The 15,658-nt window shown below is 42.9% G+C and overlaps 3 protein-coding genes and 1 pseudogene across 3 annotated transcripts; all 4 read right to left on the bottom strand.

The window, feature by feature from the left end:
* Positions 1-551: 551 nt before the first annotated feature.
* On the bottom strand, positions 552-1,529 carry LOC122995798 (olfactory receptor 1-like). Its single transcript, XM_044371165.1, has one exon. The coding sequence runs from the start codon at positions 1,527-1,529 to the stop codon at positions 552-554; it is 978 nt and encodes a 325-aa protein (XP_044227100.1).
* Positions 1,530-3,383: 1,854 nt separating this feature from the next.
* Positions 3,384-4,471, bottom strand: LOC122995797 (olfactory receptor 1-like). The gene has a single exon (XM_044371164.1). The coding sequence runs from the start codon at positions 4,401-4,403 to the stop codon at positions 3,384-3,386; it is 1,020 nt and encodes a 339-aa protein (XP_044227099.1). The 5' UTR covers positions 4,404-4,471.
* Positions 4,472-7,290: 2,819 nt separating this feature from the next.
* Positions 7,291-10,137, bottom strand: LOC122995795 (annotated as a pseudogene).
* Positions 10,138-13,013: 2,876 nt separating this feature from the next.
* LOC122995545 (olfactory receptor 1-like) lies at positions 13,014-14,654 on the bottom strand. Its single transcript, XM_044370844.1, has one exon. It carries the CDS (start codon positions 14,213-14,215, stop codon positions 13,052-13,054), a length of 1,164 nt encoding a protein of 387 aa, XP_044226779.1. The 5' UTR covers positions 14,216-14,654; the 3' UTR covers positions 13,014-13,051.
* Positions 14,655-15,658: the final 1,004 nt, after the last annotated feature.

Below are 15,658 nucleotides of genomic sequence, written 5' to 3'. Positions count from 1 at the left end.
CATATCAGAGGTCTAGTACTGTATGCCATCCAGACAGCTCCCTACATCACCGCCATCATCATGTTAATGTATATCTCAAAGTATGACCTCAAACCTATACACACATTGCAAATGTACAATTTCCTAGATTTGAAAACAGATATATGCAAAATGGTGTATTTGGGTCTAAATCTGCTAAATGTAATATTGAATATATATTTACACACACACACACATATGTGTACATATACATATATATTTATAATGAAGTATTGTAAAACAACAGTTGCTGGTGATGCTGTAGGTGAATTGTTTCTTCTTCCCAAATGACTTTATGTTCAGCGGTGTACATTCACAACATATTGAAATTCCTGAATTCATTTTGCAAGTGAGATCATACAGTCATATGGATAATGTAACAGAAAAATACATTCAATGACAGGATACCACATAATAGTCATTTTAATAGTAAAATTGTAGTACTTATTAGTGAGAGGTGTAAAGAGTTACAAATCACAAATATTCTATTGCACCCTACTGTGTCAATACAGCACTGATAAAGAGTTCACCTTTCAGGATGAGGTTGTGTTGCTAAGCCTATTTCTTTTGAAAACCTTCTTTACAGAGTTCAGCACCTCTTCTGTCTTTAAAGAGTACACAATAGGATTAAGCAAAGCTGGTATGGTGTGCGTCAACGATGAGTTTATTATCCTGGCGTTAGGATGGATGTTGGAGGCCACTGCAGCTATGTTGATGCCCACTATTGGTAGGAAGAAAATAGCCACAATGATCAGGTGAGAAGTACAAGTTTTCAAAGCTTTGAGTCGCTCCTCTCCTGATGCAATCCTGCTCAGTGCTATGGTGATGCAAACATATGTGATTCCTATTAGTATAAGAGGAATACAGAGGATTATAATGAAAGCAACATATGCCATTATGATATTTAAAGAAGTGTCATTACAGGCCAGACGATATACTGGTCCATGATCACAGTAAAAGCTTTTTATCACCAAAGATCTACAGAAAGACAGGCGATCAATAAGCCCAACAGTAAATGCTACAAGACTCAATAAAGAAACCCACACAAACAGCAGCATTGCAGTAATAGCTGGTTTAGTCACAATACTATGATACCTGAAAGGAAAGCAAATTGCTATAAATCTGTCATATGCCATAGTGACAAGTGTCCATGATTGTACACTTCCAAAGAATAAAACAAAGAACATATAACTCAAGCAAGCCTCATAGACAATGTACCTCTTATCAAACAAAAATGTGTCTAAGAGTTTTGGAATAAGAGCAGTGCTGCCACACAAATCTGTCACAGCCAGGTTGGACACAATCATGTATTTAGGAGTATGAAGAGTCTCGACCAGGTAGATAACTGAGAGGAGAAGAACATTACCAAGAACAGTCATTATATAAACAAAACACAGGAAGACATAGTAATACTTAACATGAGGGATGTTAGAAAATCCACTGATATAGAATTTTGCAGGGCGAACAAATGTGTCATTAAATGTGGTGGCAGCTTTCTCTTCAGGGCTCATTATGGATATCTGTTTCCGATGTGAAAAGAAAAAAATATAATAATAAAGGATGACACAATTTAATTGTTTGGTAAATGTTGCTGTAACCAAACTCACCTCTAGAGCGCAGTGCACTAAAGTGAGTTGCACTGTTAGAGACCTGTCATTTATACTTTGCTGCTTTCATAGTGGGGTGAGTGCAGGTGGCTGTGTCACATGGTCATGAATTGGATGTTCATACAGGCTACTTCAAAGTTTCATAGTTCATATCATCATTTTGCTGATGTAATCAGCTCTGTTAATTTCTGTCACCAGTGAATCATCAGTCAAGCAAACAGCAGAAAGTAGCAGTATTTAAAAAAAAAAAAAAAGCAGTGGTGCAGCTGTGCTTTAAGCTAAATGCTAACACCAGCAACATGCTCAAAATACATACTAATGCTAAGTAGATATAATAATAATAATAAACTTCATGTGGCACCTTTCATTAACAAAATGCAGCTCAAAGTGCATAATGTTTCTGTTTTAGTTTAGTTTAGCATGTTAGCATGCTAAACTAAATGTAGAAAATAGTAAAAATAAAGAAAAACCCTTGAATGAGTAGGTATGTCCAAACTTTTGACAGGTTCTGTACTCCAGTAATACCCTAAATTGAGTACAATAACAACCATAGGTGATAAATCATAGGTCACAGCACTCTATATCATCCCATTCTGTATTCAAATTAAATTTGACAGGACAATACAATCAGCAAAACATTAAATGTCATTCTTACTCTCAGCTGCATGTAAACAGCTTGTCCAAGTTTCTGATCATTCAAAAATGAGTGGCTGAGAAGTTGTGGAGACATGACACACCTTTACACAGATGATTAGAAACCAGGATACTGTTATAATCATGCACTACATACAGGGATATAAATAACCAGGTTTCCAGTCCAATTATTTTCTGAATCAATTCACTGTTTTGTCTATAAAATGTCAGAAAATAGTGGAACACTTGTTACAATATTCAACAGCCCAAGGTGATGTATTCAAATTGGTCATGTTCACATTAGTCCGAGTTCACAGTTTATAAGGACTCCACAGACAATCTAGTAGTTATGACAAGGTTAAACAGCACTCATATTGTGAGACACTTGGTAAAAGGTGTTCATGTTTATAGTTTGCTGCTGGGCTGCTAGCATTTAATGACAAAGATAGTGAGCCTACTGGGTTACAGCTGAGTCTGACAGTCACTAATTCTTAAATGCTTTTCATCGGGCCATATCAGTCCTCCTGAAATCAAATGAACCTCTTAGATTACTTTAAGTATCGACAGTTTGGGTGTTTTTCAATGCTAATCTTAGCCCAGCAACTAATCACAATATTGAAATCTGAGGTGTCAACATTTAAATACACATGCTCTCTAATTTTTCTCAAATTATTTATGTTTTTTAACAGATAGTGCAGCTGCATTGAGATGTACCAGCAGCAGTATGTGTCTTTTGTAGCAGTCAGTGTTTTATATTGCATACAATCAATATCAGAGGTCTAGTACTATATGCCATCCAAACAGCTCCCCAAATCACCACCATCATCATGTTATTGTATGAACTTTCAAAGTATGACCTCCAAGAAATTACATGTACAATGTACAATTTCCTACATTTAAAAACAGATGTAAACAAAATGGTGTATTTCGGGTGTAAAACTGTTGAGAAAAAAACAGTTGCTGGTGATGCTGTAGATGAAATGTTTCTTTTTCACATCATATAAGGCAACAGACAAATACATTAAATGACAGGATACCACATAATAGCCATTTTAATAGTAAAATTGTAGTACTTGTTACTGAGAAGTTATGAGTTAAGAGTTATGGATCACAAATATTCTATTGCTACCAACTGTGACAATACAGCAATGACAAAGAGTTCACCTTTCTGGATGAGGTTGTGTTGCTAAGCCTATTTTTTTTTAAAAGTTTCTTCAAAGAATTCAGCACCTCTTCTGTCTTTAAAGAGTACACAATAGGATTAAGCAAAGCTGGTATGGTGTGCGTCAACGATGAGTTTATGATCCTGGCGTTAGGATGGATGTTGGAGGCCACTGCAGCTATGTTGGTGCCCAGTATTGGTAGGAAGAGAATAGCTACAAGGATCAGGTGAGGAGTACAAGTTTTCAAAGCTTTGAGTCGCTCCTCTCCTGATGCAATCCTGCTCAGTGCTATGGTGATGCAAACATATGTGATTCCTATTAGTATAAGAGGAATACAGAGGACTATAATGAAAGCAAAATATGCCATTATGTTATTTAAAGAAGTGTCATTACAGGCCAGACGATATACTGGTCCATGATCACAGTAAAAGCTCTTTATCACCAAAGATCTACAGAAAGACAGGCGTTCAAAAAGCCCAACAATAAATGCCCAGAGACTCAATAAAAAAACCCACACAAACAGCAGCATTGCAGTAATAGCTGGTTTAGTCACAATACTATGATACCTTAAAGGAAAGCAAATTGCTATAAATCTGTCATATGCCATAGTGACAAGTGTCCATGATTGTACACTTCCAAAGAATAAAACAAAGAACATATGACTCAAGCAAGCCTCATAGACAATGTACCTCTTATCAAACAAAAATGTGTCTAAGAGTTTTGGAATAAGAGCAGTGCTGCCACACAAATCTGTCACAGCCAAGTTGGACACAATCATGTATTTAGGAGTATGAAGAGTCTCGACCAGGAAGATAACTGAGAGGAGAAGAACATTCCCAAGAACAGTCATTATATAAACAAAACACAGGAATACATAGTAATACTCAACATGAGGGATGTTAGAAAATCCACTGATATAGAATTTTGCAGGGCGAACAAATGTGGCATTAAATATGGTGGCAGCTTTCTCTTCAGGACTCATTATGGATATCTGTTTCCCTAAATGTAAAAAGAAAAATATATAATAATAAAGGATGACACATTTTAATTGTTTGGTAAATGTTGCTGTGACCAAACTCACCTCAGATGACAGGTCTAAAATGCAGTGCACTAAAGTGAGTTGTACTGTGAGAGTCATTTATATATGCAGCTTTCATTGTTGGATGAGTGCAGGTGGCTGTGTCACACGGTCATGAATTGGATATTCATACAGGCTATTTCAAAGTTTCATAGTTTATGTCATCAGTTTACTTATGTAATCAACTCTGTTAATTGCTGTCACCAGTGAATCATCAGTCATGCTGATGCTAAGATGATATAACAATAATAATAATAATAATAATAAACTCCGTGTGGCACCTTTCATAAACAAAATGCAGCTCAAAGTGCATAACGTTTCTGTTTTAGTTTAGTTTATCATGCTGTGGCTCAGGAGGTAGAGCGGGTCGTCCACTAATCAGAAGATTGGCGGCTCGATTCCCGGCTCCTCCAGTCTGCATGTCGATGTGTCCTTGGGCAAGATACTTGACCCCAAATTGCTCCTGATGGCTATGCCATCAGTGTGTGAATGTGTGTGAATGATTAGATTTCCTCTGATGGGCAGGTTGGGACCTTGCATGGTAGCCCCTGTACCCATTCAGTGTATGAATGTGTGTGAATAGGTGAATGTGGTTTGTAGTATAAAAAGCGCTTTGAGTGGTCAGAAGACTAGAAAGGCGCTATACAAGTGCAGTCCATTTACCATAAATTTACTGTTTAAAATGTGCTAATTAGCACTAACACCAAGTACAGCAGAAGCTAATGGGAATATCATGAGGTTTTTATTTGATCATAAACTAAAATATTTAACAAATTAACATTTTGACCTGATGGTGGGCTAGGGAGGAGGGAGGGCTGTTTTTTAACCATTTAGTGGCATGGCTTTATGGATGGCAATCTCCACCATCTTCAACAGGGCTGCAGATTGGACTCCACCCTGCCTGTTGATGTAAGCGACTGTGGTGTGGTTGTCTGTTATCACCAACATGTGTCTCCCCTGAACCAGAGTCAGGAGGTGTCACAGAACCAAGAGCACTGCCTGAAGTATGAGGAGGTTGATGTGTCAGTTTCCCCTGAAGGCCACACATCACCATCAAGGATGCATCTGTGAACATCGCTATGTAGGAGGTCACTTGACCCAGCAGTGTCTCCGTTGACAGTTACTGTGGGAACCCCCAGTAACGCAGGTCCTCCTGCACTGATGGGGGAACATTCACCAAGCGTTCCCAGTGCCTCTTGGGATCCAAGCGCAGGCTGGCAAACCACTGTTGCAGCTGGGATATGTGCAGGAGCCCCAGTGGAACAACTGGCCCACTGCCATGAGCCCCAACACCTGCATGACAATCAGAGCTGTCACTGCCGCTCTGCGCCACAGTCTGAGGACTGCCTGCTGCAGGGCTGGGTACTCATAGACTATCCCCTGAAAGGCAAAATGCAGGAACTTCCTGTGTTTCTTCACCACCGTGACATGATAATAAGCATCTTTCAGGTCGATGGTGGTGAGCAAGTCATCATATTGAACCAGTTCCAGCAATCTCCTGATGGTTAGCATGCGGAACGTTTTTCGGGTGATACATCGATTCAGAATGGGGAGATCCAAAATGGGTCTGAAGCCTCCCGTCTTCTTGGGAACCAGGAACTACGCTGAGTGAAACCCCCTCTGTCTGTCGTGAGTGGGAACGATTGAGACAGCCTGTTTCAGTAACAGGTCCTTGATCTTCTCAGAGAGAGAATCAATCTCTTCTTGGGAGGAGCAGCCAGGAAGCTGTGATATTCCGATTCAGCCCACTCCATCACCAACCTTCCATAAATGGAAGATTGGCCCATGGGGGACCGGTATCGAAAGAATCCATCACTGTCGGTTGCCTCAACACAGCCTTAGATATTGTGTCAGTGCATCCATCACCTTCCAGGGAGGGGAGCAGACTTGATGTCCTCTCTCCTCAGTCCATGAGCGGGCTCAGGCAGTTGAACATAGCCCTTGCTGATGTGATGCTCCCTCTCACTGACAGTCATTGCTGTTTTTTGCTCAGGCATGGGCCGCTCCACTGTCATGGGAGGGCCAGTGCTGCGGTGCTTCCATTGAGGTGGTCTGCGAGGTGGCTGAGGCAGCGGGGGATGGCAGTGCTCTGCCCTGTCTGCACACTCTCTTCCTCGCCATGGTGTTGTGGTGAAGCACCTCGTCTCCTCTCTAGCTAGAAGAAAGCACAAGTGGCAGATGACGGCTCAGCTGTGCCTTCTCCTTTCCAGGCGGCAGTAGCAAGACCCAGACTCAGGTTATTAATCTGGCCAATGGTGCAACCCAGAAAATCAGCCTGCTCTGTTGTGGGGGGTGTGCAGCGGTGTATTAGCTGCAGCAACGCCCAATGTTCCCAGATTGTTAGCTACCACAGCCAGCTGTGCGCCCAGGCGGAATATTTTTTTAAAAATATTCCAGTGTGTCCCTATCCTGCACCAGCAGAGGCTGTGGCTTCCTACTTGCCGTCCTGCCAGTCCAGTGAGGAATCAGGAGTGCTGTCAGGGCCTCTCCTGGGGGGGTCACACTGGGACAGCCTGACTCTGTGTGGCCCTGCAATCTCAGGAAGGAAACCAGTCCTGCCACTGGTGATTCTGTTTTCAGTGGCTCCTTCCAGAATGCTTTGACTTTCTGCCAAATGTCCCGGAGAGGAGGGGAAACAAAGGCAGGTTGAGCCGGATGGGCAAGGCCATAAAATCTTTCATGAAGCCGGCTGACCAGTTTAGGCAGGATAGGGGAGGGCAGAGAGATTCCTACATGCATTGCTGCCATAACCTTTCAGAAATCATGGTGAGTTGAAGGAAGTGCCCTGCAGTGCACCCAAGGCAGTGGCTACATCATCCCACTCTCTGCGTGGTCCCATCCAAGACACTTGAAGCAGAAGAGACACCCGGTGGTGGCAGGCGATGAGACTGGGGCAGGAGCAAGCTTGGAGCGGCGACTACATCCATGGAGAAGTAAGATCAGTGAGCTGATTTTGCCATTGCTGAAGTGAGAAGGATGTGAGCCGCAGTGAGATGCTGTCTTTTGTACTGCGTGGGACACACGTAATCAGTAGGCACGTCATGATTGCCTGGCTATGTACATGCAAATAGATAGATAGATGAAATTTTGTACAGACCTTCATGGATCCTGGACACTGAATCCTACTGACTTTGGTGAGTCAGTAAGTTGACATTTATGGATTTTAGTTAAATATTTCAACAACTATCGGCTGGATTATGGAAATTTGGTACAGTCCTCTTCCTGTCACCAGCATTAAATAAGTCAATAAGACAGTAGGATGTAAATTCACAAGTGCAAATATGTCATTGATAGCATACATCTCTTGGATGCTTCAGAACACATCATCAGTGATATACCCTGGGGACATCAGGTGTTTTGGGTCTTTCAATTATCAGACACCCTTGCCCAGGCGACCCAGCCAAGGTTGATCAGGCTTTGGCTTGTGTTCAGGTGGCGTTCACCACACCCCATGGTTCTCCCCTCCTAATCAAGAGCAATCTAGAGGCTCCTTCCACTGCCTCTGTGATGTTGCTGATGGCTCTCCTCCTCCCCATTCTGGTAATGCCCAGTGGACTCAAGACTTTGTAGAGTGACTGCCCTTCAAAACCTCTGCAGCCAACCTCAATAGGCATACACCTTGCCTTCCAGTCCTGCTTGCAGCAGTCGATGACCAGCTCTTCATACTTGGTCCTCTTCCTCTCATGGGCCTCATCCAGACGGTCCTCCCATGGCACTGTCAGCTCCAACAAGACGATGTTCTTGGTTGCCTCTGAGACCAGGAGGATGTCTGGCCTCAGGTTGTTATAGCGATATGCCGTGAGAACTTCGGCTGGTTCGCCAAGTCCACAGAAAGCTGCCAATCCTGCACAGTTGCCATGATTTCTGCTGGCTTCTTGGCTTCTGTGGTTCTTGGTGGCTGCTCTCCAGCCTTGGTGATCTTCTGGGTGGTGGGGTGTGCACATCTGCAGCTGCTGATTCCCATGCTGATGGCCTCTGCAATGGGTTTCAGAACCTGGTGGTGACACCAGATGTACTGGCCCTGCCCAAGAGCCTTTGGGCAGCAGCTCAAGATGTGCTCAAACATACCCCTGCCTGAGCAGTGCAGAGATGGATGGAGGATGCCATGTTGGTAGATCCAAGCTTTGAACTTGCCGGGAAGCCCTGATCAGTTCACTGTTCTCAACCAGTTCTTCGGCTGCTAACAAGTTGCCTGCACTGATTCTGTATCTTTCAGGTTGCTGTTGAACACTTTTCCAAGGCTCTTCACTGACTTTTTGGAGATAGTTGGGATGGGTGTTCCCAGGATGCTGAAGCGGAACCTGTCCATGACTTTGCCCTTCCTCAGCACCAGTGACCTTGATTTTCCAGGCCTGAACCGCATTCTTGCCAACCCAATCAGTTTCTCCAGCCCTTGCAGGATCCATCTGCTACCTGGCATTGACTCAGTGGTTGGTGGTGGTGGTTGGTGCATCCCTGATTTCGTCCGAGGGCCCCGGAATTCTGGTACTGTGGACTTCGCAATCATGTTCATCGCCAAGGCAAAGAGGATCACAGTGATGATACAGCCCATGATGATTCCAACCTCTGGCCTGTACCATTCTGATGTTACTGATCCTGCTGAGACTCTCATCCTGAATTAGTTGTAGCAATCCAGGATAAAATCTGCTACTTGGCCCGGCACATGATGCTTGGCCATGGTCATCTGGACCAGCTTGCGCAGGATGGAGCCGTAGGCCAGGTCAAGCCCGAGAACTGTCAGGTCTCCCTTGTTCTCCCGGGCTTCTCTGATGAGCTGGGTCACCACTCCTTTGGGCTCTAGACACCCCAGCACTCCAGATACACCCCCCTTCTGCACTGAGGTGTCTATGTAACCACTGTTGGAGAGGAAATCAGTCAGCCCCCTCACTACTATGCTGAAGAAAATCTTCCCTCCAACACTCAGCAAAGAGATTATCCTAAACTGGTCAAATGTGGTGGAATCCTCTTCCTTGGGGATCCAGACTCCCTCAGCAAATCTCCACTGCTGTGCCACTCTTCCTCTCCCCCAGATGACATTCAGGATTTTCCACAGCTGTTTCAGTAACAAGGGATAGTTCTTGTAGACCTTGTGAGGGACTCCACTCGGGCCAAGGGCTGAGCTAGATCTTGGCCTCCTCACAACATCCTGGACCTCTTTCAGGAGTGGCTCCCTGCTGTCAAACTCCTTGACAGGTGGTAGTTGGTCTATCAGGGTGTTGCAGCATCCCAGCTAGGGTTGGCTATGAAGGATGCTGGCTTCCTGGCTCTTTGCTTCCGGCGTCTTCGGTGCCAATCTACTCTATGGAGGGTCAGCAGGGGTCCTCCCTCAAGGTAGGTCACAGCGCAGCCAAGGGGGGGACATTGTTCCTCACTGGCCTCCTTGTACTGCTTTTTGAGGGTTTTTAGCTCTTTCCAAATGTTGTGGATCTTAGCTGCTCTTCAGTTCATGGTGAAGGGTGTTCTTCCTGGCCTATTCTCCACTGCTCCAAACCTTTCTGCAGCTAGGCTGACGATGATTGTCGTCATCATCTGCAGCCTCCAATCCACATGTCCCTTCGCTGTTGCTTCTAGCACCTTGTCGGCATCCTTGTCGAACTGTTGCCAGACTGCTGACTTATCGGCCTGTGGCCATTGGACTCTAACCTTCTAAGAATATCTGTTCTGAGGGATTTGTTGCACCACCTGGGGGCTCGGAGCTCTATGGGTTGCTTCCTGGCAAGGCTCCTCCTGCGTCTCACAAGGTACAATACCTGTGCGTTGTGACGCTCCCTCTCCCTCCAAACACTTCATCCAGGTCTTGTGAATCTTCAGGCCTTGGCTGTTCTTAAAGACCTTCCCACATGTGCATTTCATGTTCATAGTCGGTTGTCCATTGCTCTTGGTCGTTAGCCTTTGGTCCGTCAGTTTGGGGTGCTCATCCCTCCTCCCCTCTTGGGGTTTTGTTCCATGTGTTGATCCATAGCTTAGTGTGGGTTTCCTTATCTCAAAGGATACGGTTTGGGCTGCCAACCTGCCCTGCCCCGGTTTCCATCTTTCCGAGCTGTCCACTTTCATATATGTGTATATTGTAAATATATTTGATTTATTTTGGGTATGTCTGTCTAGGTGAGCCACACCTCCCAGCACCCTGGGTCTTAACAAGTTAAAGTAAGAACAACACATATAACAGGCAGTATGAAGACCCTATTTGCACTCCTAAAATATGGCTAATATATAATACAAGTCAAAAGTTTGGACACACCTACTTATTCAAAGGTTTTTATTTATTTTGCACTTGTTAGGGTTTGCAATGTGGACTCAAATGCAGACACAAACTAGAGCGACGGTGAATGAAATGAGGTTTTATTGCCAGGGAAGTGGAGGAATGGAGGTGGATAGAGTGGGGATGAAGCGGGCTGAGGCAGAGGACTGGAGGGCTGAGAGGAGTGAGGGAGAATGGCAAGGGCTGGCAGAAGGGAGCAGGTGGTAGTGGGCTTGGAGAATGGGCAAGCGAGCAATGGTCCAGAAACACTGGAGAGAGAGACAGCAGTTAGCAAAAAATCCGAACTTGGAGAAATCACTATATTTAAGCAAGAGGCCTAAAGTGTACGCTACCACTTGAGTAGAAACAACGATCTGGCGATGAGTGGATAAAGAGCCGGGGTATATATACACTGCAAGCTGATGAATTGATGAGAGGCAGGTGAGCAGACTGGGAGTGGTGATGAGGTGATGAGCTGATTGCAGACAGGAGTGTAGAGCTTGGAGCCAGGCCAACACACACACCCACACAAACATAAACACAGAGAGAGAGACAGACAGGGGAACACTAGGGAGTCTCCAGGTACCATAATAGTACTACTTCTATATTGTAGAAAATATTAAAGACATCACAATGGAACCATTTAGTGAACAAAAACTGTTAAACAAACAAAAATATGTTTCATATTTTGGATTCCTCAAAGTAGCCACTGATTGCCTTGATGACAGTTTTGAACACTATTGGCAATATCTTAACCCTCTTAATGCATTTGAGACCATCAGTTGTGTTGTGCTGATGTAGTGTTGCTATACAGAAAATAGCCTTATTTGACTATTGTAGTAATGCATATAAGGGCAAGAACTGCTCAACTAACTAAAGTGTAATGACAGTCTGTCATTACTTTACTGAAGGTCAGTCAATCCGGGTAGTTTCAAGAACTATCACAGTTTCTTCAAGTGCAGTTGTAAAAACCGTCAAATGCTGTGTTCATCCAATCCAATCCACTTTATTTATATAGCATGACTTTAACAAACACAAGGTTTCCAAAGTGCTGCACATCAAGATAAAAAAATAAAATAAAATAAGGACTGTCCCGGGAAATGAAGACAAAGAGTTAGTTCATTCAAGTTATCAGCCTCAGAAATCGCCACGTAATAGCACCTTAGAGCCCAAATCAATGCCTCCCAGAGTTCAAGTAGTAGACACATTTCAACATAGACTGTTCATGGAGAGTGGAGAGTGGAGAGTGGTTCCAACTGTGAAGCATGGAGGAGGTATGATGGTGTGGGGGTGCTTTTCTGGTGACACCGTTGGCAGTTTATTCAGGATTCAAGGCACACTTAACCCACATGGCTACCACAACATTCTGCAGCGACATGCCATCCTATCTGGTTTGTGCTTATTTGAACTATCATTTGTTTTTCAACAAGACAGGGACCCAAAACATACCTCCAGGCTATGTAAGGGCTATTAATCAAGCTGAGTCTGACAGTCAGTCACTAATGCTTTTCATTGTGCCATATCAGTCCTTGTAAAATCAAATAAACCTCTTAGATTAATTGCAGTATTGACAGATAGGATGTTTTTCAATGGCAATCTTGGCCCAACAACCAACCTCGACTATTTAAGTCTGAGGTGTCAACAACACTCAATTATTTAACAAGTTTAAGAGCTGCGTTGAGATGCACCAGCAGCAGTATGTGCCTTGAATAGCAGTCAGTTTTTATATTGCATACAATTCATAACAGAGGTCTAGTATTGTATGCCAGACAGCTCCCTACATCACCACCATCATCATGTTAACAACCTCTCAAAGTATGACCTCCAACCTATTAACACATTATGAATGTACAGTTTCCTAAATTTGAAAACAGATGTATGCAACATGGCATATTTTGGGTCTAAATTTGCTATATTATATTATATATTTAACATATATTCATACACATCTATCTATCTATCTATATCCATATATATATATGGATATAGATAGATAGATAGATATAGATATATATACATGTATACATACAGTGAAGCATTGTAAAACAACAGTTGCTGGTGATGCTATAGATGAATTGTTTCTTTTTCGCAAATAACTTTGTTCAGCGGTGTACATTCACAACATGTTAAAATCCCTGATATAATTTTGCAAGGGAGATCATACAGTCATATGGAAAATGCAACAGAAAAAAACATTCAATGACAAGATACCACATAATAGCCATTTTAATAGTAAAACCGTAGTACTTATTACTGAGAAGTTATGAGTACAGACTTACAAATCACAAATATTCTATTGCTCCCTACTGTGTCAATACAGCACTGATAAAGAGTTCACCTTTCTGGATGAGGTTGTGTTGTGAAGCTTGTTTCTTTTGAAAACCTTCTTTACAGAGTTCAGCACCTCTTCTGTCTTTAAAGAGTACACAATAGGATTAAGCAAAGCTGGTATTGTGTGTGTCAATGATGAGTTTATTATCCTGGCGTTAGGATGGATGTCGGAGGCCACTGCAGCTATGTTGATGCCCACTATTGGTAGGAAGAAAATAGCCACAATGATCAGGTGAGAAGTACAAGTTTTTAAAGCTTTGAGTCGCTCCTCTCCTGATGCAATCCTGCTCAGTGCTATGGCAATGCAAACATATGTGATTCCTATTAGTATAAGAGGAATACAGAGGATTATAATGAAAGCAACATATGCCATTATGTTATTTAAAGAAGTGTCATTACAGGCCAGATAATATACTGGCCCATGATCACAGAAAAAGCTCTTTATCACCAAAGATCTACAGAAAGACAGGCGATCAATAAGCCCAACAGTAAATGCTATAAGACTCAATAAAAAAACCCATACAAACAGCAGCATTGCAGTAATAGCTGGTTTAGTCACAATACTATGATACCTGAAAGGAAAGCAAATTGCTATAAATCTGTCATATGCCATAGTGACAAGTGTCCATGATTGTACACATCCAAAGAATAAAACAAAGAACATATAACTCAAGCAAGCCTCATAGACAATGTACCTCTTATCAAACAAAAATGTGTCTAAGAGTTTTGGAATAAGAGCAGTGCTGCCACACAAATCTGTCACAGCCAGGTTGGACACAATCATGTATTTAGGAGTATGAAGAGTCTCGACCAGGTAGATAACAGAGAGGAGAAGAACATTCCCAAGAACAGTCATTATATAAACAAAACACAGGAAGACATAGTAATACTTAACATGAGGAATGTTAGAAAATCCACTAATATAGAATTTTGCAGGGCGAACAAATGTGGCATTAAATATGGTGGCAGCTTTCTCTTCAGGACTCATTATGGATATCTGTTTCCCTAAATGTAAAAAGAAAAATATATAATAATAAAGGATGACACGTTTTAATTGTTTGGTAAATGTTGCTGTGACCAAACTCACCTCAGATGACAGGCCTAAAATGCAGTGCACTAAAGTGAGTTGTACTGTGAGAGTCATTTATATATGCAGCTTTCATTGTGGGATGAGCGCAGGTGCCTGTGTCACATGGTCATGAATTGGATATTCATACAGGCTATTTCAAAATTTCATAGTTTATGTCATCAGTTTACTTATGTAATCAACTCTGTTAATTGCTGTCACCAGTGAATCATCAGTCAAACAGCAGAAAGTAGCATAGTCAGTATTTTACTGTAAAACAAGTCTACAGCAATGCTCTATAAGACTGTGCATTGGCACAGCTGTGCTTTAAACTAAATTTGAACATTAACACCCTAAAATGCTGCAAAGTTGATATAACAATGATGATAATAATAATAATAACAATAATAAACTCCATATGGCACCTTTCATAAACAAAATACAGCTCAAAGTGCATAACATTTCTGTTTTAGTTTAGTTTATCATGCTGTGACTCAGGAGGTAGAGCGGGTCGTCCACTAATCTGTAGATTGGCGGTTCGATTCCCGGCTCCTCCAGTCCGCATGTCGATGTGTCCTTGGGCAAGATACCTGACCCCAAATTGCTCCTGATGGCTATGCCATCAGTGTGTGAATGTGTGTGAATGATTAGATTTCCTCTGATGGGCAGGTTGGGACCTTGCATGGTAGCCCCTGTACCCATTCAGTGTATGAATGTGTGTGAATAGGTGAATGTGGTTTGTAGTATAAAAAGCGTTTTGAGTGGTCGGAAGACTAGAGAGGCGCTATACAAGTGCAGTCCATTTACCATAAATTTACTGTTTAAAATGTGCTAATTAGCACTAACACCAAGTACAGCAGAAGCTAATGGGAATATCATGAGGTTTTTATTTGATCATAAACTAAAATATTTAACAAATTAACATTTTGACCTGATGGTGGGCTAGGGAGGAGGGAGGGCTGTTTTTTAACCATTTAGTGGCATGGCTTTATGGATGGCAATCTCCACCATCTTCAACAGGGCTGCAGATTGGACTCCACCCTGCCTGTTGATGTAAGCGACTGTGGTGTGGTTGTCTGTTATCACCAACATGTGTCTCCCCTGAACCAGAGTCAGGAGGTGTTGCAGAACCAAGAGCACTGCCTGAAGTATGAGGAGGTTGATGTGTCAGTTTCCCCTGAAGGCCACACATCACCATCAAGGATGCCTCTGTGAACATCGCTATGTAGGAGGTCACTTGACCCAGCAGTGTCTCCATTGACAGTTGCTGTGGGAACCCCCAGTAACGCAGGTCCTCCTGCACTGATGGGGGAACATTCACCAAGCGTTCCCAGTGCCTCTTGGGATCCAAGCGCAGGCTGGCAAACCACTGTTGCAGCTGGGATATGTGCAGGAGCCCCAGTGGAACAACTGGCCCACTGCCATGAGCCCCAACACCTGCATGACAATCAGAGCTGTCACTGCCGCTCTGCGCCACAGTCTGAGGACTGCCTGCTGCAGGGCTGGGTACTCATAGACTAT

Source organism: Thunnus albacares, chromosome 13 (assembly GCF_914725855.1).
Source record: "Thunnus albacares chromosome 13, fThuAlb1.1, whole genome shotgun sequence".
Classification (NCBI taxonomy): Eukaryota; Metazoa; Chordata; class Actinopteri; order Scombriformes; family Scombridae; genus Thunnus; species Thunnus albacares.
The sequence above is the reverse complement of the archived record's forward strand: the minus strand, read 5'-3'. Positions and strand labels throughout refer to the sequence as shown.

Coding starts and splice junctions, on each gene's coding strand:
- LOC122995797 (XM_044371164.1), bottom strand. CDS start 4,403: ATGAGTCCTGAAGAGAAAGCTGCCACCATATTTAATGCCACATTTGTT.
- LOC122995545 (XM_044370844.1), bottom strand. CDS start 14,215: ATGACTCTCACAGTACAACTCACTTTAGTGCACTGCATTTTAGGCCTG.
- LOC122995798 (XM_044371165.1), bottom strand. CDS start 1,529: ATGAGCCCTGAAGAGAAAGCTGCCACCACATTTAATGACACATTTGTT.